This window comes from Oncorhynchus tshawytscha, linkage group LG13 (genome assembly GCF_018296145.1).
Source record: "Oncorhynchus tshawytscha isolate Ot180627B linkage group LG13, Otsh_v2.0, whole genome shotgun sequence".
Lineage (NCBI taxonomy): Eukaryota > Metazoa > Chordata > Actinopteri > Salmoniformes > Salmonidae > Oncorhynchus > Oncorhynchus tshawytscha.
In genome coordinates this window covers 86,992,822-87,019,353 of record NC_056441.1, presented here as the reverse complement: position 1 = coordinate 87,019,353, position 26,532 = coordinate 86,992,822, and the positions used below count along the sequence as shown (strand labels likewise).

General features: G+C 42.4%; 2 protein-coding genes across 7 annotated transcripts in view; both read right to left on the bottom strand.

Moving 5' to 3' along the window:
- LOC112240293 (aldehyde dehydrogenase family 3 member A2) overlaps window positions 1-4,114 on the bottom strand; it is a 38,017-nt gene extending 33,903 nt beyond the window's left edge. The window contains exon 1 of one of the 4 annotated variants that reach the window (XM_042296482.1): window positions 3,893-4,114. The gene's annotated coding sequence lies outside the window, so the exon portion shown is untranslated. The remainder of the gene's footprint in view (window positions 1-3,892) is intronic. The other 3 variants (XM_042296483.1, XM_042296484.1, XM_042296485.1) reach the window with 3 other exon arrangements.
- A 298-nt stretch (window positions 4,115-4,412) lies between these two features.
- LOC112247463 (aldehyde dehydrogenase family 3 member A2) lies at window positions 4,413-26,240 on the bottom strand. 3 transcript variants are annotated; one of them, XM_042296480.1, is made up of 12 exons: window positions 25,642-26,240; window positions 24,966-25,169; window positions 24,479-24,607; window positions 23,567-23,669; window positions 21,246-21,331; window positions 17,899-18,107; window positions 17,530-17,647; window positions 14,608-14,749; window positions 14,294-14,460; window positions 13,317-13,416; window positions 12,951-13,189; window positions 4,413-5,012 (listed from the first exon to the last, which is right to left on the bottom strand). In XM_042296480.1, exons 2-12 carry the CDS (start codon window positions 25,125-25,127, stop codon window positions 4,998-5,000), a joined length of 1,470 nt encoding a protein of 489 aa, XP_042152414.1. In that variant the 5' UTR covers window positions 25,128-25,169; window positions 25,642-26,240; the 3' UTR covers window positions 4,413-4,997. The 3 variants fall into 3 exon arrangements, with proteins under 3 accessions (XP_042152414.1, XP_042152415.1, XP_042152413.1); XM_042296481.1 differs by having other exon boundaries at window positions 25,732-26,240; XM_042296479.1 differs by lacking the exon at window positions 25,642-26,240 and adding an exon at window positions 25,425-25,628.
- Between the last annotated feature and the right edge of the window lie 292 nt (window positions 26,241-26,532).

Sequence of the window (26,532 nt, the reverse complement as noted above, 5' to 3'; positions counted from 1 at the left end):
GGTGCACCTCAGCCACGCTCAAGGTCCTAAACGATATCATAACCGCCATTGATAAGAGACATTACTGTGCAGCCGTATTCATCAACCTGGCTAAGGCTTTCGACTCTGTCAATCACAACATTCTTATTGGCAGACTCAACAGCCGTGGTTTCTCTAATGACTGCCTCGCCTGGTTCACCAACTACTTCCCCGATAGAGTTCAGTGTGTCAAATCGGTGGGCCTGTTGTCCGGACCTCTGGCATTCTCTATGGGGGTGCCACAGGGTTCAATTCTCGGGCCGACTCTCTTCTCTGTAAACATCAATGATGTCGCTCTTGCTGCTGGTGATTCTTTGATCAACCTCTACGCAGACAACACCATTCTGTATACCTCTGGCCCTTCTTTGGACACTGTGTAAACAAACCTCCAAACGAGCTTCAATGCCATACAACTCTCCTTCTGTGGCCTCCAACTGCTCTTAAATGCAAGTAAAACTAAATGCATGCTCTTCAACCGATCGCTGCCCGCACCTAACCGCCTGTCCAACATCACTACTCTGGACAGCTCTGACTTAGAATATGTGGACAACTACAAATACCTAGGTGTCTGGTTAGACTGTAAAAACTCCTTCCAGACTCACATTAAACATCTCCAATCCAAAGTTAAATCTAGAATTGGCTTCCTATTTCGCAACAAAGCATCCTTCACTCATTCTGCCAAACATACCCTTGTAAAATTGACCATCCTACCAATTCTCGACTTTGGCGATGTCATTTACAAAATAGCCTCCAATACCCTACTCAACAAATTGGATGCAGTCTATCACAGTGCAATCCGTTTTGTCACCAAAGCCCCATATACTACCCACCATTGCGACCTGTACGCTCTCGTTGGCTGGCCCTCGCTTCATACTCGTCGCCAAACCCACTGGCTCCATGTCATCTACAAGACCCTGCTAGGTAAAGTCCCCCCTTATCTCAGCTCGCTGGTCACCATAGCATCTCCCACCTGTAGCACACGCTCCAGCAGGTATATCTCTCTATTCACCCCCAGAACCAATTCTTTCTTTGGCCGCCTCTCCTTCCAGTTCTCTGCTGCCAATGACTGGAACAAACTACAAAAATCTCTGAAACTGGAAACACTTATCTCCCTCACTAGCTTTAAACACCAACTGTCAGAGCAGCTCACAGATTACTGCACCTGTACATAGCCCACCTATAATTTAGCCCAAACAACTACCTCTTTCCCAACTTTATTTTATTTATTTATTTTGCTCCTTTGCACCCCATTATTTTTATTTCTACTTTGCACATTCTTCCATTGCAAAACCACCATTCCAGTGTTTTACTTGCGATATTGTATTTACTTTGCCACCATGGCCTTTTTTGCCTTTACCTCCCTTCTCACCTCACTTGCTCACATTGTATATAGACTTGTTTATACTGTATTATTGACTGTATGTTTGTTTTACTCCATGTGTAACTCTGTGTCGTTGTATGTGTCGAACTGCTTTGCTTTATCTTGGCCAGGTCGCAATTGTAAATGAGAACTTGTTCTCAACTTGCCTACCTGGTTAAATAAAGGTGAAATAAATAAAACATAAATAAAAAAACATCTCCAATCCAAAATTAAATCTAGAATCGGCTTCCTATTTCGCAAACAAAGCATCCTTCACTCATGCTGCCAAACATACCCTTGTAAAACTGACCATCCTACCAATCCTCGACTTCGGCGATGTCATTTACAAAATAACCTCCAACAGTCTTCTCAACAAATTGGATGCAGTCTATCACAGTGCCATCCATTTGGTCACCAAAGCCCCATATACTACCCACCACTGTGACATGTATGCTCTCATTGGCTGGCCTTCGCTACATATTCGTCGCCAAACCCACTGGCTCCAGGACATTTACAAGTCTCTGCTAGGTAAAGCCCTGCCTTATCTCAGCTCACTGGTCACCATAGCAGCACCCACCCGTAGCACGCGCTCCAGCAGGTATATCTCATCCCCAAAGCCAAAGCAGGTATATCTCATCCTCCTCTGCTGCCAATGACTGGAACGAACTGCAAAAATCTCTGAAGCTGGAGACTCTTACCTCCCCCACTAGCTTTATGCACCAGCTGTCAGAGCAGCTCACAGATCACTGCACCTGTACATAGCTCATCTGTAAATAGCCCATCCAATATACCTCATCCCCATACTGTACTTATTTATCTTGCTCCTTTGCACCCCAGTATCTCTACTTGCACATTCATCTTCTGCACATCCTACCATTCCAGTGTTTAATTGCTATATTGTAATTCCTTCGCCACCATGGCCTATTTATTGCCTTACCTCCCTTATCTCACCTCATTTGCACATACTGTATATAGCTTTTTCTACTGTATTATTGGTTGTGTGTTTGTTTATTCCATGTGAAACTCTGTGTTGTTGTATGTGTCAAACTGCTTTGCTTTATCTTGGCCAGGTCGCAGTTGCAAATGAGAACTTGTTCTGAACTAGCCTACCTGGTTATATATATATATATATATATATATATATATATATATATATATATATATATATATATATTGGAGCATCAGCATTTGTGGGTTTGATTACAGGCTCAAAATGGCCAGAAACAAAGACCTTTCTTCTGAAACTCATCGGTCTATTCTTGTTCTGAGAAATGAAGGCTATTCCATGCGTGAAATTGCCAAGAAACTGAAGATCTCATACAACACTGTGTACTACTCCCTTCACAGAACAGCACAAACTGGCTCTAACCAGAATAGAAAGAGGAGTGGGAGGCCTCGGTGCACAACTGAGCAAGAGGACAAGTACATTAGTGTCTAGTTTGAGAAACAGACGCATCACAAGTCCTCAACTGGCAGCTTCATTAAATAGTTCCCACAAAACACCAGTCTCCACGTCAACAGTGAAGAGGCGACTCCGGGATGCTGGCCTTCTAGGCAGAGTTGCAAAGAAAAAGCCATATCTCAGACTGGCCAATAAAAAGAAAACATTAAGATGGGCAAAAGAACACAGATGCTGGAGAGTCTATCTCCTTTCCCAGTTTCATCAACAGGTCTGAATTCACGCTGCTCCAGATGCATAGGGCGTTGTACCTAATAAAGTGACCACTGTATCTATAGACTTTCCACAATGTGTTCTGGGAATACCTGGGGTATTAAACATTTGGCTGTAAGTGTTGAACAGTTGAATCTATTACCTCAGGGGATTCAGCTTGTCTGGGGATGACAAAGGACTTCAACAAAGCCTAAATAGAAAATGATTGGAAGGGGCCTCTTTGCTGTTAAATTAGAGACATAAATAAATGACTGTTGTGCCTTGTAACTACTTTAAACATGTGCAGCTAGCAATGCAAACACTGATTTGGCATACAATTTAAGACTGTAAACATTGTACAATGTAATGTAAACACTGTCTGACTTCATATAGAACAAATTGCACTTGAAATGAACATTTCTTTAAAGTTATTGCAAAATAAATGCATATTTTCACTTTTTTTCTGTGACAATCACTGAATTAGTTATTAATTTATTCATCTTTTAAATGCGATATTTGAGATTTTATGTATTTCTATCAAGTCAAAAATGGAATTTCTACTCAAAACAAAGGTTGTAAAAGTATGCTAGACATTTATAGAATAAATCATACCTAGTTTGATGATTCTGTGACAAAACGGTGAATTAGTTATTGATTTCTTCATCTTTAAATGGCTTTTGGCGAATGTCCGATTGTGTAAATATAAACTTTACCTTGGTTATAAAATATTAGTTGGTTGGTTGTCAATCCTAAAACGGTATTCAACTGAAGTAACAGTGTAATGAACGTTGTAATTACTCTGATAGACTACATACAGTACTTTGTCTGTTGGATACATCTAAACAATTATGTTCCATACTCACACGTGAATGAAAGCATCAATCTGGAGCAACAATACACGAAATCAATGATCCCGATTTATCCAAGTAGTGAAATCACCGCTGACAGTGTAAAAAAAAAAAGCTATCAGAAACGTTCCTATCCTGTGCAATAAACAAAATATTGGTGTATAACCAACGAGGTGAACAGCGTTATGCCACAGTACAATAGTCTGTCCTTGTTCCTGCCTCACTGACGTGACCGTGGGAGGCACATGGCTGCACATTTAACGTTTATCGCACGAGGCTACGGGGGGTATCGTTTACCCCATCAGACGTCACTAATAACTAGGTAGCTAGGTAGACGTTTTTTTGCATTTATACAAAATGGAAAATTGAGCTACGAAATGGCCATATGGTTAGTCCTAAAATATCCCAGAATTTTATTCATGAAGTTACACTAGTAAAATAACAGAATGTTGTATGAAATGTTTTTTGTGTGCTAAATATACATTTTTTTTGTTTGTTAAAAAGTGACATCAAAGAAGTGTAATAAATACCCATAAACAAGATAACTTTTTATTTGAAATGAATAACTCTTCACAGTCTTATTATATATAATTTCACAGCTAAGCCTAAATGTCATTTTAATATCTTAAATAAAAAAACAGATAATCTTATTGTTAATGTTAAGACAGTATATAAGGCAGGCAACTTTTCTTTTTATACTAAACATAAAGTACTGTTGACATAATCAGTATAAAAACTAGTACAACAAGAGGCACATTCTTTACATTACAAAACAGTTGCACTCCTCTAGGAAATGCCCAGGAATAATGCAAATGCATGGTACTCAGTCTTCCATTGAGGTTAGAATCCATTTGCAACAGTGCAACAGAGATGAAATGTGTAGGACACAATGTGAAATAAAAAAATAACCTCAAATATACAGGCATCATAAACACCTCTAAAATAATTAATGGTTCATAACCCTTGTTTTAAAAAGAGTTAAATAATTGTGATTTAAAATTAACTATTGCAATTTTGCTATGTTTATGACTGACACTGAGACATAACTGTTGCCCCAGCACGACAAGTCTAAATCAGGGTCCAAGATGGTGGAGCCTCACGTAGTTTCCCCACATCAGCATCACCGCAGGAACCTCTGCAAGAAACACAAGGCACAAAATGTCTCCCATCATCACTTTTCACAAACAGGACAACAATGAATATGACAATCAACAGGGGCACAGCAAACTACAAAAACAGATATGTGTAGAGGTACCAGAGGACCCAAAACAAAGGCCTTATTTAGTGAAGGAGAATGCATGCTGGGTAATTAAAGGGGGCTGTAGATCATGTTTCTAGTGTTGTGTGTTTAGATTTCCTCAACAACACCAAACATTGTCTGAAGGAGACAAAGCCATTCTTGTGTTGGGAGCACAAGGGTTCTGTCCACAATGTCAACCTATTCCCTATATAGTGCACAACTTTTGACCACAGCTCTATGGGCCCTGACCAAAAGAAGTGCACTATGTAGGGAATAGGGTGTAATTTGGGACGGACACCATTCTATGGAGCTGTGGGAGTTAAGAGAGGGAATGTTCGCATAATGTATCTCACCATCTCTGTGAAAATGTACTTTCCAGGATGGATTCAAGAGACAAAATAGAAGCACTCAGTTAGCATTTAGACACACAAATAGCTCATTGAAAAACAACAGCTGGGTAGCTGGGATTCTTTCGAGAAAATCATTTAAATCGTATTAATAAACTTTTTTAATTTGAAAAAAATAAATAGAACAGTTGACAACATAAACTACGTATGATAGAAAAAAGACCTTATTCGGCCAACAAGCTGCAGTTCACTACACTACACTACGCTACGCTACGCTACGCTACTCTATGCTACGCTACACTACATTACGCTACGCTACGCTACACTACACTCGCATTAACATCTGCTAACCATGTGTATATGACCAATAACATCTGCTAACCATGTGTATATGACCAATAACATCTGCTAACCATGTGTATGTGACCAATAACATCTGCTAACCATGTGTATGTGACCAATAACATCTGCTAACCATGTGTATGTGACCAATAACATCTGCTAACCATGTGTATGTGACCAATAACATCTGCTAACCATGTGTATGTGACCAATAACATCTGCTAACCATGTGTTTGTCACCAATAACATCTGCTAACCATGTGTATGTGACCAATAACATCTGCTAATCATATGTCACCAATAACATCTGCTAACCATGTGTATGTGACCAATAATGTGACCGCCATCGATAAGAAACATTACTGTGCAGCCGTATTCATTGATCTGGCCAAGGCTTTCGACTCTGTCAATCACCACATCCTCATCGGCAGACTCGACAGCCTTGGTTTCTCAAATGATTGCCTCGCCTGGTTCACCAACTACTTCTCTGATAGAGTTCAGTGTGTCAAATCGGAGGGTCTCTATGGGGGTACCACAGGGTTCAATTCTTGGACCGACTCTCTTCTCTGTATACATCAATGAGGTCGCTCTTGCTGCTGGTGAGTCTCTGATCCACCTCTACGCAGACGACACCATTCTGTATACTTCTGGCCCTTCTTTGGACACTGTGTTAACAACCCTCCAGGCAAGCTTCAATGCCATACAACTCTCCTTCCGTGGCCTCCAATTGCTCTTAAATACAAGTAAAACTAAATGCATGCTCTTCAACCGATCGCTACCTGCACCTAACCGCCTGTCCAACATCACTACTCTGGACGGCTCTGACTTAGAATACGTGGACAACTACAAATACTTAGGTGTCTGGTTAGACTGTAAACTCTCCTTCCAGACCCATATCAAACATCTCCAATCCAAAGTTAAATCTAGAATTGGCTTCCTATTTCGCAACAAAGCATCCTTCACTCATGCTGCCAAACATACCCTTGTAAAACTGACCATCCTACCAATCCTCGACTTTGGCGATGTCATTTACAAAATAGCCTCCAATACCCTACTCAACAAATTGGATGCAGTCTATCACAGTGCAATCCGTTTTGTCACCAAAACCCCATATACTACCCACCATTGCGACCTGTACGCTCTCGTTGGCTGGCCCTCGCTTCATACTCGTCGCCAAACCCACTGGCTCCATGTCATCTACAAGACCCTGCTAGGTAAAGTCCCCCTTATCTCAGCTCGCTGGTCACCATAGCATCTCCCACCTGTAGCACACGCTCCAGCAGGTATATCTCTCTAGTCACCCCCAAAACCAATTCTTTCTTTGGCCGCCTCTCCTTCCAGTTCTCTGCTGCCAATGACTGGAACGAACTACAAAAATCTCTGAAACTGGAAACACTTATCTCCCTCACTAGCTTTAAGCACCAACTGTCAGAGCAGCTCACAGATTACTGCACCTGTACATAGCCCACCTATAATTTAGCCCAAACAACTACCTCTTTCCCAACTGTATTTAATTTTAATTAATTTATTTATTTTGCTCCTTTGCACCCCATTATTTTTATTTCTACTTTGCACATTCTTCCATTGCAAAACTACCATTCCAGTGTTTTACTTGCTATATTGTATTTACTTTGCCACCATGGCCTTTTTTGCCTTTACCTCCCTTCTCACCTCATTTGCTCACATTGTATATAGACTTGTTTATACTGTATTATTGACTGTATGTTTGTTTTACTCCATGTGTAACTCTGTGTCGTTGTATCTGTCGAACTGCTTTGCTTTATCTTGGCCAGGTCGCAATTGTAAATGAGAACTTGTTCTCAACTTGCCTACCTGGTTAAATAAAGGTCAAATAAAAAAAATAAAAAATAAAAAAATAACATCTGATAACCATGTGACCAATAACATCTGCTAACCATGTGTATGTGACTAATAACATCTGCTAACCACGTGTATGTGACCATTAACATCTGCTAACCATGTGTATGTGACCAATAACATCTGATAACCATGTGACCAATAACATCTGCTAACCATGTGTATGTAACCAATAACATCTGCTAACCATGTGTATGTAACCAATAACATCTGCTAACCATGTGTATGTGACCAATAACATCTGCTAACCATGTGACCAATAACATCTGCTAACCATGTGTATGTGACCAATAACATCTGCTAACCATGTGTATGTGACCAATAACATCTGCTAACCATGTGACCAATAACATCTGCTAACCATGTGTATGTGACCAATAACATCTGCTAACCATGTGACCAATAACATCTGCTAACCATGTGACCAATAACATCTGTTAACCATGTGTATGTGACCATTAACATCTGCTAACCATGTGTATGTGACCAATAACATCTGCTAACCATGTGTATGTGACCAATAACATCTGTTAACCATGTGTATGTGACCAATAACATCTGCTAACCATGTGACCAATAACATCTGCTAACCATGTGACCAATAACATATGCTAACCATGTGACCAATAACATCTGCTCACCATGTGACCAATAACATCTGCTAACCATGTGACCAATAACATCTGCTAACCATGTGGCCAATAACATCTGCTAACCATGTGACCAATAACATCTGCTAACCATGTGACCAATAACATCTGCTAACCATGTGACCAATAACATCTGCTAACCATGTGACCAATAACATCTGCTAACCATGTGACCAATAACATCTGCTCACCATGTGACCAATAACATCTGCTCACCATGTGACCAATACCATCTGCTAACCATGTGACCAATAACATCTGCTAACCATGTGACCAATACCATCTGCTAACCATGTGACCAATACCATCTGCTAACCATGTGACCAATACCATTTGATTTGAGTATCAGTCTGTTAGTGGGACACACAACAAACTTCTATGTCAGCATCCTAAATGGCACCAGTTTTTAATCAGTGGTTTAGAGAGCCAATGGCACCCTATTCCCTATGTAGTGCACTACGTTTGACTAGACCCTGGTCAAAAGTAGTGCACTAAATAGGGAGCAGTGTGCCATTTGTGATGGACCCTATATCTCCTCTCTCTTCCTTGGATCACCGGTCACTGAGAGGTTGTCATTATTTAAACCAGTCAGGACCGAGACGCTCCAGTCCCTCCCTCTGCCCTCACACAGGCCACTATGGTATTTAAGTAGGAGGGGCTGTAGTGACCGGCCGAGCTAAGACAGGGATCTATTGTGGGGATCTAAACTGTTTCATAGTATCCACTTATGGGATATGTCCAGAATGGCACCCTATTCCCTATGGCACCCTATTCCCCTTTTGACCAGGGTCTAGTCAAACGTAGTGCACTACATAGGGAATAGGGTGCCATTGGCTCTCTAAAACATTGATTAAAAACTAGAGCAGGAAGGCCTATTAGCAAACTCAGTCTGAACCCCCCCTGAAAAATAATGGAACAACAGTTACCAGGATATATATTTTGAAATCTGAGTTTATAGTTTGGGGCGGCGGGTAGACTAGTGCTTAGAGCGTTGGACTAGTAACCGAGAGGTTGCTGGATCGAATCCCTGAGCTGACAAAGTAAAAATCTGTCATTCTGCCCCTGAACAAGGCAGTTGTTCCCTGGGAAGCCGTCATTGTAAATAAGAATCTGTTCTTAACTGACTTGCCTAGTTACATTAATAATTGCATCCTCGATTTTACATCTCCCAACACTTAGAGATGTTTTGATCAACTAAAACCTTGTGATTGGAGGCTTATTGACCACATGTACATGGCACCTTGGTCTAATTACCATTGAAAAACGATTTGGAAATGTGTTTTAATTCATGTTGTTATCCCCTAGGAAAACATCTATCTATCTATCTGACCAGTACTATAGTCTATCTATCTGACCTGTACTATAGTCTATCTGACCTGTACTATAGTCTATCTATCTGACCTGTACTATAGTCTATCTGACCTGTACTATAGTCTATCTATCTGACCTGTACTATAGTCTATCTGACCTGTACTATAGTCTATCTGACCTGTACTATAGTCTACCTGACCTGTACTATAGTCTATCTGACCTGTACTATAGTCTATCTATCTGACCTGTACTATAGTCTATCTAACCTGTACTATAGTCTATCTGACCTGTACTATAGTCTATCTATCTGACCTGTACTATAGTCTATCTGACCTGTACTATAGTCTATCTATCTGACCTGTACTATAGTCTATCTGACCTGTACTATAGTCTACCTGACCTGTACTATAGTCTACCTGACCTGTACTATAGTCTATCTGACCTGTACTATAGTCTATCTGACCTGTACTATAGTCTATCTGACCTGTACTATAGTCTATCTGACCTGTACTATAGTCTATCTATCTGACCTGTACTATAGTCTATCTGACCTGTACTATAGTCTATCTATCTGACCTGTACTATAGTCTATCTATCTGACCTGTACTATAGTCTATCTATCTGACCTGTACTATAGTCTATCTGACCTGTACTATAGTCTATCTATCTGACCTGTACTATAGTCTATCTATCTGACCTGTACTATGGTCTATCTAACCTGTACTATAGTCTATCTATCTGACCTGTACTATAGTCTATCTATCTGACCTGTACTATAGTCTATCTATCTGACCTGTACTATGGTCTATCTAACCTGTACTATAGTCTATCTATCTGACCTGTACTATAGTCTATCTATCTGACCTGTACTATAGTCTATCTAACCTGTACTATAGTCTATCTGACCTGTACTATAGTCCATCTGACCTGTACTATAGTCCATCTATCTGACCTGTACTATAGTCTATCTATCTGACCTGTACTATAGTCTATCTATCTGACCTGTACTATAGTCTATCTAACCTGTACTATAGTCTATCTATCTGACCTGTACTATAGTCTATCTATCTGACCTGTACTATAGTCTATCTATCTGACCTGTACTATAGTCTATCTGACCTGTACTATAGTCTATCTATCTGACCTGTACTATAGTCTATCTATCTGACCTGTACTATAGTCTATCTGACCTGTACTATACTCTATCTATCTGACCTGTACTATAGTCTATCTGACCTGTACTATAGTCTATCTGACCTGTACTATAGTCTATCTGACCTGTACTATAGTCTATCTGACCTGTACTATAGTCCATCTGACCTGTACTATAGTCCATCTATCTGACCTGTACTATAGTCTATCTATCTGACCTGTACTATAGTCTATCTATCTGACCTGTACTATAGTCTATCTAACCTGTACTATAGTCTATCTATCTGACCTGTACTATAGTCTATCTATCTGACCTGTACTATAGTCTATCTATCTAACCTGTACTATAGTCTATCTGACCTGTACTATAGTCTATCTATCTGACCTGTACTATAGTCTATCTATCTGACCTGTACTATAGTCTATCTATCTGACCTGTACTATAGTCTATCTATCTGACCTGTACTATAGTCTATCTGACCTGTACTATAGTCTATCTATCTGACCTGTACTATAGTCTATCTATCTGACCTGTACTATAGTCTATCTGACCTGTACTATACTCTATCTATCTGACCTGTACTATAGTCTATCTATCTGACCTGTACTATAGTCTATCTAACCTGTACTATAGTCTATCTGACCTGTACTATAGTCTATCTATCTGACCTGTACTATAGTCTATCTGACCTGTACTATAGTCTATCTATCTGACCTGTACTATAGTCTATCTATCTGACCTGTACTATAGTCTATCTGACCTGTACTATAGTCTACCTGACCTGTACTATAGTCTACCTGACCTATACTATAGTCTATCTATCTGACCTGTACTAAAGTATATCTATCTGACCTGTACTATAGTCTATCTAACTGACCTGTACTATAGTCTATCTATCTGACCTGTACTATAGTCTATCTATCTGACCTGTACTATAGTCTATCTATCTGACCTGTACTATAGTCTATCTGACCTGTACTAAAGTATATCTATCTGACCTGTACTATAGTCTATCTATCTGACCTGTACTATAGTCTATCTATCTGACCTGTACTATAGTCTATCTATCTGACCTGTACTATAGTCTATCTGACCTGTACTATAGTCTATCTATCTGACCTGTACTATAGTCTATCTATCTGACCTGTACTATAGTCTATCTAACCTGTACTATAGTCTATCTGACCTGTACTATAGTCTACCTGACCTGTACTATAGTCTACCTGACCTGTACTATAGTCTATCTATCTGACCTGTACTAAAGTATATCTATCTGACCTGTACTATAGTCTATCTGACCTGTACTATAGTCTATCTGACCTGTACTATAGTCTATCTGACCTGTACTATAGTCTATCTGACCTGTACTATAGTCTATCTGACCTGTACTAAAGTATATCTATCTGACCTGTACTATAGTCTATCTGACCTGTACTATGGTCTATTTATCTGACCTGTACTATGGTCTATTTATCTGACCTGTACTATGGTCTATCTATCTGACCTGTACTATAGTCTATCTGACCTGTACTATAGTCTATCTATCTGACCTGTACTATAGTCTATCTGACCTGTACTATAGTCTATCTATCTGACCTGTACTATAGTCTATCTATCTGACCTGTACTATAGTCTATCTATCTGACCTGTACTATAGTCTATCTGACCTGTACTATAGTCTATCTGACCTGTACTATAGTCTATCTATCTGACCTGTACTATAGTCTATCTATCTGACCTGTACTATAGTCTATCTATCTGACCTGTACTATAGTCTATCTATCTGACCTGTACTATAGTCTATCTATCTGACCTGTACTATAGTCTATCTGACCTGTACTATAGTCTATCTGACCTGTACTATAGTCTATCTGACCTGTACTATAGTCTATCTGACCTGTACTATAGTCTATCTATCTGACCTGTACTATAGTCTATCTGACCTGTACTATAGTCTATCTGACCTGTACTATAGTCTATCTATCTGACCTGTACTATAGTCTATCTATCTGACCTGTACTATAGTCTATCTATCTGACCTGTACTATAGTCTATCTGACCTGTACTATAGTCTATCTGACCTGTACTATAGTCTATCTATCTGACCTGTACTATAGTCTATCTATCTGACCTGTACTATAGTCTATCTGACCTGTACTATGAAGGCAGCCATGGCAGAGAACAGGGCCAGTAGTGCCATGCGTCTGAGCCGGCGCAGGTTGACCCGCTTCAGGAGGAAGAAGCGTGCCCAGCCCAGCTTCTTAGCCGTGTGGGGCGGGTAACGCATGGCGTTGGCATCCTCCAGGTTGAGCTTCTTAATGAGACAGGCACGCAGGTGGCTGAGCTGGTCAAAGCCGTGCTGGCTGTGGTAGCGTCCTATACCACTGTTACCTTGGGGAAGGGAGGGGAGGGACACACACACACGTCAGATACTAACAAGGGTGTTATTAAGACACACACATAACACACATATCAGTATCATATGTGTGTGTGTGTGTGTGTGTTGGTGTTAACTTACCCACCCCTCCGAAGGGGAGAGCACTGACAGTGAAGTGGACCAGACAGTCATTGGCCACTAGGGCCCCACTAGAAGTCTCTGCTATCACCCTCCTGATCAACTAGAGGTGGAGGGAGGGAGGAGGAGAAAGAGGGAGGGGGAGAGAGAGAGCAAGGGAGGTAGAGAGAGGGAGGGAGGTAGAGAGGTGGAGGGAGATAGAGAGAGGTGGAGAGAGATGGAGAGGGGGAAAGAGAGGGAGAGAGGGAGAGAGGGTGAGAAGGGGGAGAGGGGGAAAGAGGTGGGGAGAGGTGGAGGGAAAGGGAAGTAGAGAGGGAGAGAGAGGGAGGTGGAGAGAGGGAGAGAGAGAGGGAGGTGGAGAGAGGGAGAGAGAGGTGGAGAGAGGGAGAAAGGGAGAGAGAGAGAGGATAGAGGGAGGGAAGTGGCGAGAGAGGGAGACAGAGAGGGTGGGCGAGGGAGGGAGATAGAGAGGGAGAGGTGGAGAGAGGGGGAGGGAGATGGAGAAGGAGATAGAGAGGAGAGAGGGAGGTGTAGAGAGGGATGTGGAGAGAGAGAGAGGGATGTGGAGAGAGGGAGGGAGAGAGAGGATAGAGGGAGGGAAGTGGCGAGAGAGGGAGACAGAGAGGGTGGGCGAGGGAGGGAGATAGAGAGGGAGAGGTGGAGAGAGGGGGAGGGAGACAGAGAGGGAGGGAGATGGAAAAGGAGATAGAGAGGAGAGAGGGAGGTGTAGAGAGGGATGTGGAGAGAGGGAGGGTGGGAGGTGGAGAGAGAGGGAGGTGGAGAGAGGGAGGGAGAGAGAGAGGGAGAGAGGGAGAGAGAGAGAGGGAGACAGAGAGGGAGAGAGAGGAAGCGAGAGAGACAGAGAGTATTTAACATAGGTCATAAGTCATATTCATTAATATGGATATGTTTCATTAGTTAAAGTTGCATTAGTTTAATCTTACAGACTTTAGCTTTGATTTGACTTCTATGGTCTTTACCTTGTTGTCAGGTGAGAACACGTAGAGGGCCAGAGGCTTCTCTCTCTCATTGATGAACTGTATAGCCTCGTCCACTCCACTAACAGTGACAATGGGGAGCAGGGGACCAAAGATCTCCTCTTGCATCACCTTGGAGCCCCCTGTCACGTCCTTCAGCACCGTGGGGGCTGGACACACGCGCACATTGAGAAATAACACACACAGTGAGCAGACACAACGGGGCATGGGGGGGAGGGGGAGGGAAGGCTCGTGAATACTACAAACATGAGAAATAACACACGCACACACAGCCTTCAGGGGCCTCGTTAACGTACCTATATAGCATTGTGACTGGTCGCTGTCTCCTCCGATGGCCACAGTACTCCCCTCGAGCAGTGACATCACCCTCTGGAAGTGGCGCTGGTTAATGATGCGTCCGTAGTCCTCGAAGGTCTTTGGGTCGTCCGTATAAAACTCCTAACACAACACAAACAAACAAAGGTAAAATACACTATTGCGAATGACCATTAAAATGCAGCTATAGGGCCTAGTGAAAGTCTGCACCCTCTTGAATGTTTTCCTTAACATTTACCAGTATTGTGGTGGCAGCATCATGTTATGGGTATGCTTGTCACCGGCAGGGACTGGGGAGTTTGTCAGGATGAAAATAGATATGAAAAGGAGCAGAGCCCAGGTAAAAAGTTTGAGGAAAACCCCACCACAGTCTCTAGAGTTGTATTTTTCTACGGGACAACTACACAAATGTTTATGCAAAAGCAGTGTCGAGTGTTCCTGAGTGGTCAAGTCTCAGTTTGGACATATATCTGCTTAAAATAAAAATCAGAGACAAGGTTTAAATAACATTGTCCATTAATGATCCCCAACCAAATTTACAAAACCTGAGCAATTTTGACATCTAGTATTAACTCAGGGGGGTGGATTTATCCAATTATCATATTTCAGTTTTTTTTTCTTAATTTGGAAAATGTTCTAGAATTGTATTTTATTTGAAAATGTGGAGTAGGGTGTGTAGATATGATGGGAAACACATTTAAATGTGGAGTAGGGTGTGTAGATATGATGGGAAACACATTTAAATGTGGAGTAGGGTGTGTAGATATGATGGGAAACACATTTAAATGTGGAGTAGGGTGTGTAGATATGATGGGAAACACATTTAAATGTGGAGTAGGGTGTGTAGATATGATGGGAAACACATTTAAATGTGGAGTAGGGTGTGTAGATATGATGGGAAACACATTTAAATGTGGAGTAGGGTGTGTAGATATGATGGGAAACACATTTAAATGTGGAGTAGGGTGTGTAGATATGATGGGAAACACATTTAAATGTGGAGTAGGGTGTGTAGATATGATGGGAAACACATTTAAATGTGGAGTAGGGTGTGTAGATATGATGGGAAACACATTTAAATGTGGAGTAGGGTGTGTAGATATGATGGGAAACACATTTAAATGTGGAGTAGGGTGTGTAGATATGATGGGAAACACATTTAAATGTGGAGTAGGGTGTGTAGATATGATGGGAAACACATTTAAATGTGGAGTAGGGTGTGTAGATATGATGGGAAACACATTTAAATGTGGAGTAGGGTGTGTAGATATGATGGGAAACACATTTAAATGTGGAGTAGGGTGTGTAGATATGATGGGAAACACATTTAAATGTGGAGTAGGGTGTGTAGATATGATGGGAAACACATTTAAATGTGGAGTAGGGTGTGTAGATATGATGGGAAACACATTTAAATGTGGAGTAGGGTGTGTAGATATGATGGGAAACACATTTAAATGTGGAGTAGGGTGTGTAGATATGATGGGAAACACATTTAAATGTGGAGTAGGGTGTGTAGATATGATGGGAAACACATTTAAATGTGGAGTAGGGTGTGTAGATATGATGGGAAACACATTTAAATGTGGAGTAGGGTGTGTAGATATGATGGGAAACACATTTAAATGTGGAGTAGGGTGTGTAGATATGATGGGAAACACATTTAAATGTGGAGTAGGGTGTGTAGATATGATGGGAAACACATTTAAATGTGGAGTAGGGTGTGTAGATATGATGGGAAACACATTTAAATGTGGAGTAGGGTGTGTAGATATGATGGGAAACACATTTAAATGTGGAGTAGGGTGTGTAGATATGATGGGAAACACGTTTAAATGTGGAGTAGGGTGTGTAGATATGATGGGAAACACATTTAAATGTGGAGTAGGGTGTGTAGATATGATGGGAAACACATTTAAATGTGGAGTAGGGTGTGTAGATATGATGGGAAACACATTTAAATGTGGAGTAGGGTGTGTAGATATGATGGGAAACACATTTAAATGTGGAGTAGGGTGTGTAGATATGATGGGAAACACATTTAAATGTGGAGTAGGGTGTGTAGATATGATGGGAAACACATTTAAATGTGGAGTAGGGTGTGTAGATATGATGGGAAACATTTAAATGTGGAGTAGGGTATGTAGATTTAAATGTGGAGTAGGGTGTGTAGATTTCAATGTGGAGTAGGGGGTGTAGATTTCAATGTGGAGTAGGGTGTGTAGATTTCAATGTGGAGTAGGGTGTGTAGATTTAAATGTGGAGTAGGGTGTGTAGATTTCAATGTGGAGTAGGGTGTGTAGATTTCAATGTGGAGTAGGGGTGTAGATTTAAATGTGGAGTAGGGGGTGTAGATTTAAATGTGGAGTAGGGGTGTAGATTTAAATGTGGAGTAGGGGGTGTAGATATGTTGGAAAACAAGTTCATGGGGGTGTCGACTTTCTACAGGCACTACGTGAATTACAGCTGCTGTCAACTTCTTTAAGAACAGGGGGGTGGCAGGGAGCCTAGTGCTTAGAGCGTTGGGCCAGTAACCGAAAGGTTGCTGGATCGAATCCCTGGGCTGACGAGGTAAAAATCTGTCATTCTGCCCCCGAACAAGGCAGTTAAACCCACTGTTTGCCATCATTGTGCCATCATTGTAAATAACTGACTTGCCTAGTTAAATAAACAATGCTGTTTTTGACTTCTTTAAGAACAGACGTGACATAGATCTTAGTTGCCGGATAAAGATTCTGTATGAGTGGTCTGGAGTCAACATCGGTTCTGAGCTAACTCCTTGTATTCTGGGTCAGGTGAAGTAGTGGAATGTTAATTACCCTACTGTATGTGTAAGCCCCATTCTGCCTCATTTCTATTCAACTCATTTGTATAATCACTGCTGTACATGCAGACTATGATACCGTGATGCATTTCCTGATCTCCTCCACCACTCTGTCCTGGATGCTGGGTTCACACAGGATGTAGTCTGGGGCGATGCACGTCTGACCACAGTTCACAAACTTCCCCCAGGTGATACGCCTGGGGAAACACAGAGGAGTAAATGGGCTTCTCATCTGAGTAAAGTAAGAAACAGTCTTTGAGCTGTTCTCATCTGAGTAAAGTAAGAAACAGTCCTTGAGCTGTTCTCATCTGAGTAAAGTAAGAAACAGTCCTTGAGCTGTTGCAGTGACGCTGCCCACAATATACAATTTCCAAGATTTTAGATGACCAGGGACAAAATGACACAGATTGAATAACTCTCAAGGAATATGGGGCAGTCTGCCACTGACCGGCAGGCAACTCTGAGGTCGACGTCCTTATCGATGTAACAGGGGCTCTTCCCTCCCAGCTCCAGGGTCACAGGGGTGAGGTGTCGGGCTGCGGCCTCCATCACCAGTTTACCCACAGTGCTGTTCCCTGTGTAGAAGATGTGGTCGAAACGCTGACGCAGCAACTCCTGGGTCTCTGAGACACCCCCACACACTACAGGGTACAGCTCCTGGGGAGGACACACACACACACACACACACACTTCAGTTTCCTCTCACCATGAACAGAAGCCTACGACACAAGAGGGTTTGTAATGAGAATTTAAAGGAAACACAGTGGTCTTCAGACAGGATTCACACTCCTCGACGTTCCCCACATTTTGTTGTTACAGCCTGAATTTAAAATGGATTTGATTGACCTACACACAACAACAACAACAACAACAACAACGCCCTACAATGTCAAAGTGGAAATATGTTTGTTCTAATTTTTTACTGATTAAATAAAAAATGAAAAGCTGAAATGTTTTGAGTCAATAAGTATTCTACCCCGTTGTTATGGCGATGCCTCAATAAGTTCAGGAGTAAACCGTAATATGTTGCATGGACTCACTCTGTATGCAATAGTGTTTAACATGTTTTTTGAATGACTACCTCATCTCTGTACAACACACAAGTCCCTCAGTCTAGCAGTGAATTTTAAACACAGAGTCGAGCAGTGAATTTTAAACACAGATTCAACCACAAAGACCAAGGAGGTTTTCCAATGCCTGCAAAAGAAGGAAACCGATTGGTAGATGGGTAAAAAAAATAAATTAAAAAGCAGAAATTGAATTTCCTTATGAACATGGTGAATTTATTAACTACACTTTGGATGGTGTATCAATACATCCAGTCACTACAAAGATACAGGTGTCCTACCTAACTCAGTTGCTGGAGAGGAAGGAAACTGCTCAGGGATTTCACCATGAGACCAATTGTAATTTTAAAAAAGTCAGAGTTTAATGGCTGTGATGGGAGAAAACTGAGGACGGATCAACAACATTGTAGTTACTCCACAATACTAACCTAATTGACAGAGTGAAAATAAGGAAGTCTGTTCCAAAACATGCATCCTGTTCGCAACAAGGCACTAAAGTAATACTGCAAAGAATATGGCAAAGCAATTCACTTTTTGTCATGAATGCAAAGTGTTATGTTTGGGGCAAATCCAATACAACACATTACTGAGTCCCACTCTCCATATTTTCAAGCATAGTGGTGGCTGCATCATGTTATGGGTATGCTTGTAATCGTTAAGGACTGGGGAGTTTTTCAGGATAATAAAGAAACAGAATGGAGGTAAGGACAGACAAAATCCTAGAGGAAAACCTGGTTCAGTCTGCTTTCTACCAGACACTGGGATATTAATTCACCTTTCAACAGGATAATAACCTAAAACACAAGGACAAATATACACTGGAGTTGCTTACCAAGAAGACAGTGAATGTTCCTGAGTGGCCGAGTTTTGACATAAATCTTCTTGAAAATCTATGGCAAAACATGAAAATGGCTATCTAGCAATAATCAACAACCAATCTGACAGAGCTTGAAGAATTTTGAAATGAATAATGGGCAAACGTTGCACAATCCAAGTATGCAAAGCTCTTAGAGACTTACCCAGAAAGACTGTAATCGCTGTTAAAGGTGCTTCTACAAAGTATTGACTCGAGGGTGGGAATACTTATGTCAATGTGATATCTGTATTTCATTGTCAATACGTTTGCAAAAAAATGTTGAAAAAAAAACATGGTTTGCACTTTGTCTTTATGGGGTGTTGTATGTAGATAGTTGAGAAAAAAATCATATTTAATCCATTTTGAATTCAGGCTGTAACAACAAAATGTTTCAACAAGATATAAGTATAACACGAGTAAAGTAAGTAAGCAGAATATATACAGGGTCAGTACCATATTAACAATGTACAGGGATACTGGAGTGATGGAGGTAGATATGTAGAGGGGGAAGGGGACTATATACAGGGTCAGTTCAGTACCATATTAACAATGTACAGGGATACTGGAGTGATGGAGGTAGATATGTAGAGGGGTAAGGTGACTATATACAGGGTCAGTACCATATTAACAATGTGCAGGGATACTGGAGTGATGGAGGTAGATATGTAGAGGGGGAAGGGGACTATATACAGGGTCAGTTCAGTACCATATTAACAATGTACAGGGATACTGGAGTGATGGAGGTAGATATGTAGAGGGGTAAGGTGACTATATACAGGGTCAGTACCATATTAACAATGTACAGGGATACTGGAGTGATGGAGGTAGATACTGTATGTATAGGGGGAAGGAGACAGGGATACTGGAGTGATGGAGGTAGATACTGTATGTATAGGGGGAAGGAGACAGGGATACTGGAGTGATAGAGGTAGATACTGTATGTATAGGGGGAAGGAGACAGGGATACTGGAGTGATGGAGGTAGATACTGTATGTATAGGGGGAAGGAGACAGGGATACTGGAGTGATGGAGGTAGATATGTAGAGGGGGAAGGGGACTATATACAGGGTCAGTTCAGTACCATATTAACAATGTACAGGGATACTGGAGTGATGGAGGTAGATATGTAGAGGGGTAAGGTGACTATATACAGGGTCAGTACCATATTAACAATGTACAGGGATACTGGAGTGATGGAGGTAGATACTGTATGTATAGGGGAAGGAGACAGGGATACTGGAGTGATAGAGGTAGATACTGTATGTATAGGGGGAAGGAGACAGGGATACTGGAGTGATAAAGGTAGATACTGTATGTATAGGGGAAGGAGACAGGGATACTGGAGTGATGGAGGTAGATACTGTATGTATAGGGGGAAGGAGACAGGGATACTGGAGTGATGGAGGTAGATACTGTATGTATAGGGGGAAGGAGACAGGGATACTGGAGTGATGGAGGTAGATACTGTATGTATAGGGGGAAGGAGACATCAGCTTATGTGATAAACAGAGTAGCAGGAGTGTACAGTATATGATGATTGTATGTGTGTATGTGTAGAGTCAGTATAAATGCCTATTATTCATGTGTGAGCAGATGATGGAGTGTGTGTGTGTGTGTTGGAGTGACAGTGTGTAGGGGCCATGTGAGTGTGCGTAGAGACCGTGCAAAAAAATAAGAATAAAATACAATGGACACCTCAGATAGTTTGTGTAGCCATTTTGTTAGCTATTTAGTTAGCTATTTAGCAGTCATATGGCTTGGGGATAGAAGCTGTTCGGGAGCCTGTTGGTGTAGAATAGGTCAAAGGGTTTCTGAAGGCGGTGTAAAGGAGTAAACATGCATCTGATAGGGATATGATGCTAGTGAAGTGACCTTGTCCAGGTAGAGAGGGAGCAGTTCCTCCATGACCTTGGCTGAATGAGAGCTGACCTCTGACGGCTTAACCACAGCAGCATTACCTGAGGGATGGAGAGATGGGAGGGATGGGAGTGAGATGGATGGATGAGGGTGGGAGGGAGGAGGGAGGGAGAGATGGGATGGAGAGATGGGAGGGAGGGATGAGGGAGGGATGAGATGGAGAGATGGGATGGAGAGATGGGAGGGAGGGAGGAAGGAATGGATGACAGAGGGAGGGAGGGATGACAGAGGGAGGGAGGGATGACAGAGGGAGGGAGGGATGACAGAGGGAGGGAGGGAGGGAGGGAGGGAGGGAGGGAGGGAGGGAGGGAGGGAGGGAGGGAGGGAGGGAGGGAGGGAGGGAGGGAGGGAGGGAGGGAGGGAGGGAGGGAGGGGGGGAGGGAGGGGGATGAGGGAGGGATGGACAGATGGGATGGACAGATGGGATGGATGAGGGAGGGATGGATGAGGGAGGGAGAGATATGAGGGAGGGATGGATGAGGGAGGGAGGGATGGATGAAGGAGAGAGGGATGGAGGGAGGGATGGATGAAGGAGGGAGGGATGGAGGGAGGGATAGATGAAGGAGGGATGGATGAGGGAGGGATGGATGGATGAGGGAGGGAGGGATGGAGGGATGAGGGAGGGATGGAGGGATGAGGGAGGGATGGATGAGGGATGAGGGAGGGATGGATGAGGGAGGGATGGAGGGATGAGGGAGGGATGGAGGGATGAGGGAGGGATGGGGGATAGATGAGGGAGGGATGGAGGGATGAGGGAGGGATGGGGGATGAGGGAGGGATGGAGGGATGAAGGAGGGATGAGGGAGGGATGAGGGCGGGATGAGGGAGGGATGGATGAGAGAGGGATGGAGGGATGAGGGAGGGATGAAGGAGGGATGGGGGATGGATGAGGGAGGGATGAGGGAGGGATGGATGAGGGAGGGAGGGATGGAGGGATGCAGAAGAGAGGTGGTATTAGACAGTGAATGTGTAATCATAACAACGTTATGTGAGGATTCTGTGTTATGCACTCTAGCCCGTTACCATATATGTGATTGAATATTATCTGCTGTTGGCTTGTGTAGATGTATGTGTTATGCAACATAGCTGACTTGAGACATTGTTAACAGTTTCAGGGCCATGGGCCTTTCTCTGATGGAAAAATACAGAATAACATAAAAACTGACACATACAGAACGTAGTGTCGGGAACAAACGGTCTTTTGTTAGATAACAGGAGCCAGGTGTGAGATAACTGTATCGAGCATGGGCGCATAGATATTCTACACAACTACAACGACTGACCGCTGAAGCGCCCGGGGGCTGGGACCAGCTCGTGCGCCAACAATCAACGATAGACAATCAACGATAACCACGCCTGACAGGCTGGCTCAGAAGCAGGAATTACTTCTGTCAGTATATTATAATATCTTTGTCAGGAACAAGTCAGTTCTCTGTTTTGCCTTGCGAGGTGTGATAGAGAGCCCGTATATACGAAAATTGCATTTACCACTTATTGCTTAGCTAATAAAAAATACATAGCATACAATCGGTGACTCAGTGTCATACTTATCCTGATACCAGATTCGATTGACGCAAGCCTAACAGTTACAAGACTGTGTTAGCTCAATGCTAGCCTGCTGAGGTAAAGCCTAGGCATTAGCTCAATGTTAGCCTGCTGAGGTAAAGTCTAAGCATTAGCTCAATGTTAGCCTGCTGAGGTAAAGTCTAAGCATTAGCTCAATGTTAGCCTGCTGAGGTAAAGCCTAGGCATTACCTCCATGTTAGCCTGCTGAAGTAAAGCCTAGGCCTTAGCTCCATGTTAGCCTGCTGAGGTAAAGCCTAGGCATTAGCTCAATGTTAGCCTGCTGAGGTAAAGTCTAAGCATTAGCTCAATGTTAGCCTGCTGAGGTAAAGCCTAGGCATTACCTCCATGTTAGCCTGCTGAAGTAAAGCCTAGGCCTTAGCTCCATGTTAGCCTGCTGAGGTAAAGCCTAGGCATTAGCTCTATGCTAGCCTGCTGAAGTAAAGCCTAGGCATTAGCTCTATGCTAGCCTGCTGAAGTAAAGCCTAGGCATTAGCTCCATGTTAGCCTGCTGAGGTAAAGCCTAGGCATTAGCTCTATGCTAGCCTGCTGAAGTAAAGCCTAGGCATTAGCTCTATGCTAGCCTGCTGAAGTAAAGCCTAGGCATTAGCTCGGGGAGCTAACACAAGTTTCCAAGTCTCAGGCAAGGTTATTCATCACGTGAACATTGTTTACACACAGAACCACCTCCATTGCGTTTTCTACTACAGTACCTGCAGCAATAGCCGCGACCAGGGGCTGGAGGGTCACTGCCCAGGGATAGTTCCAGGCCCCGATGATGAGGACCACTCCCAGAGGCTCTGGCTGGATGTATACCTGTGACAAGACATAGACTATGTTTTTAATCTATGATCCCCCATCCTTCATATGTTCTGTAGGGGTGGCATGTAGCCTAGTGGTTAGACAGTTGGGTCAGTAACCGAAAGGTTTCTGGATCGAATCCATGAGCTGCCCCTGAACAAGGTAAAGCCTAGGAGCCCACTGTTCCTAGGCCGTCATTATAAATAAGAATTTGTTCTTTTTTATTTATTTTTATTTTATTTAACCTTTATTTAACCAGGTAGGCTAGTTGAGAACAAGTTCTCATTTGCAACTGCGACCTGGCCAAGAGTCGCGTTGTTCGAAGTGGCGAGAGCTTTCCGAGCTAAAGGTTGGCTGATGACCAGTTAGCTGAAGACCGCTAGCATAGCTGGTGGTTAGCTGGCTAGCTTCAGTTGAGGGGTTCCGGTTCCGAAGTAAATATAAATACTTTAGGAAAAATAGCTACATTGGGTGAGGCGGGTTGCAGGAGAGTATTTGGAAGCTTAGGTTTAGCAAAATGTTTTTAAAGAGATATGCGAAGAAAAATATGTAAAAAACGAAAAAAGAAACGATATATACAAGGGACACGACGCGACAGGACGATTTACTGCTACGCCATCTTGGGCTAACGGACTTGCCTAGTCAAAATAAAGGTTACATTTTTAAAAATGTAAACGTTCTATGTTGTATTTTATGTAATGAGATTACAGGCCATAAAAATACATTTAGACAATAAGGTCCGATGGGCCCTGGTCACAAGTAGTGCAAAATATAATAGGGAATAGGCTGCCATTTGGGACCCTACAATGTTTATCTTGTCTTACCTCGTCTAAGATGGTGAGGAGGCTCTTCTCTACAGGCCGAGGGGCAGCCCATTCTGCTAGCCTCTCCACAGCCACGTCGATCTCCCCTTCCAGACCCAGGGTCTCAAACAACTCTGTGCTGTGTTCAGTCTGCAGCAGGTCAAGGACACACACACCATTATACCAATCAGTCAGACAGACAGTCATATTTATATAGCCATTTTTACAAAAACATTGTCACAGAGTGCTCTACAGTAGGTTAACACATACCGGTAGTTATAAGTGGGTTATAATGAGATGTCCAGACTACATATTAACTTATTCTAAAAACTACTTATAAACCATTTTACAACCCCCTTAAAGGATACCTTTATGTAAATTGTCAAATTAAACTCTCAAATGACCTATTCCCTTTATAGTGTGCTACTTTTGACCATGACCCAGGGCTCTAAAGTAGTGCACTATAAAGGGACTAGGGTGTAATTTGGGACGCTCCTCCAACGCTCACCTTGTTAAGGTCCTTCTTGACAGCGTCTGCAATGTCCTTGCGTCTCTCTGTGATGAAACGGTGCAGGTTCTTAAGCTGGTGAACTCTGAACTTCAGGGGTTTCGACATACCGGTCTGGAAGGCCCTCCTTGCCCTCTCTACCACCAGCTGTTCCCGAGACATACTACTACCGTACTGGGTCAAGGACTGGTAGAACAGGGGACACTAAGGAAATGCATTATTGGGTTAGTAGCTAACGTTACATGTTGTGTGCTACCGAGGTACAGTGTGTGTGTGTGTGTGTTATCAAAATGGAGATAAGGATGCCTCTCTTATATTTCTACTCGTACATAACTATAGGGTAGGAATGTCAAAGTGTATTCATTAAAGCCAGTAGCCTAATAGGAGGAATCAACAATAATGCAAAAGTATATGTCTATGTGGTAGTAATACACACTATTATAAGGCAAGGATTTTTACCGGGATATTGCTGTAGGCACTCGATTCCAAAACAACGCCTAGCATTAAGAGACTGTATAATCCTGGAGTTTTGCCATTCAAATAAAGGGGCTGAGCTACTAGCCAACGTTAGCCATTTAGCTAACAGCTAAAAAAACAAAACAACAACATTGAATTACAGAACCGTTCATATTCGAAGGCAACTAAAATGGCAAACCCAGATTTTTAATAGCAATACCTTGTAAAGTCAGTAGAGAAATTTGGTATATTTTTGAACGAACGTTTGCACTTCAGTTGACCCCAATAGTGCAACACTGTAGCATCTCACCTCAGTACAGTAGCTTTCGTCCTGTTATCCGACAAAATTATAACAGTAACACCACGTCATCGGAGGGGGAAGGGCCACCACAGCGAACTCCATGGCGGTTGGTTAAGCAATATGTCAATCCAACTCGAGAAGCAAGGTTTGTCAAATGACAAGTGTAGATCGTTTGACTCTTGCCCATTTGGGAAGTAGGCGCCGCCTATTTGATGGTGCCCACAGATGATAGAACAAAGAGACAGATGTTTCACCGGATGTATAAATCTGTAGCATCCGGTTGGAATTTTCATTCCCAAATATGGTGAGGGGAGGAAGCTCAGTCAGAGAATTAAGCGGCGAAGAGAGAGGTTTCACTCTCGCCAAAATCTGTCCAAAATAAACCCAATGCGTTTCTACAGTAGCTGTGCGTAGGTAACATCATCGAGGAAGACGAGGCAGAAAAAAACAAGCTATACAACCTAGGTGTTGTGATAATTGCGTTGTTTGCTCTATAACCTGTTAGTTCATATACCTTGCCACCGTGATATATAGGCCTAGACAATAAGACACTGTGGCAGAATAAATTCAACCACACTTTTTGTTTAATCACAAAACCAGAGAGCAACAACTGTCTGTTGAAGTCCACAAAGCATATTCCACAAGTTACCACAAGTCACAAAGAAAACAGGAGCTGCCTCCACTACTCCAGCACCATTTCAATTAAAACATTTCAACATCTTCAAATCACCTCTGCTTAGTCTAAAACAGTGACAACTAAAGATACCAAAAACAATTTTGTCCAATCAACATAAGCTAGATATGATGTGG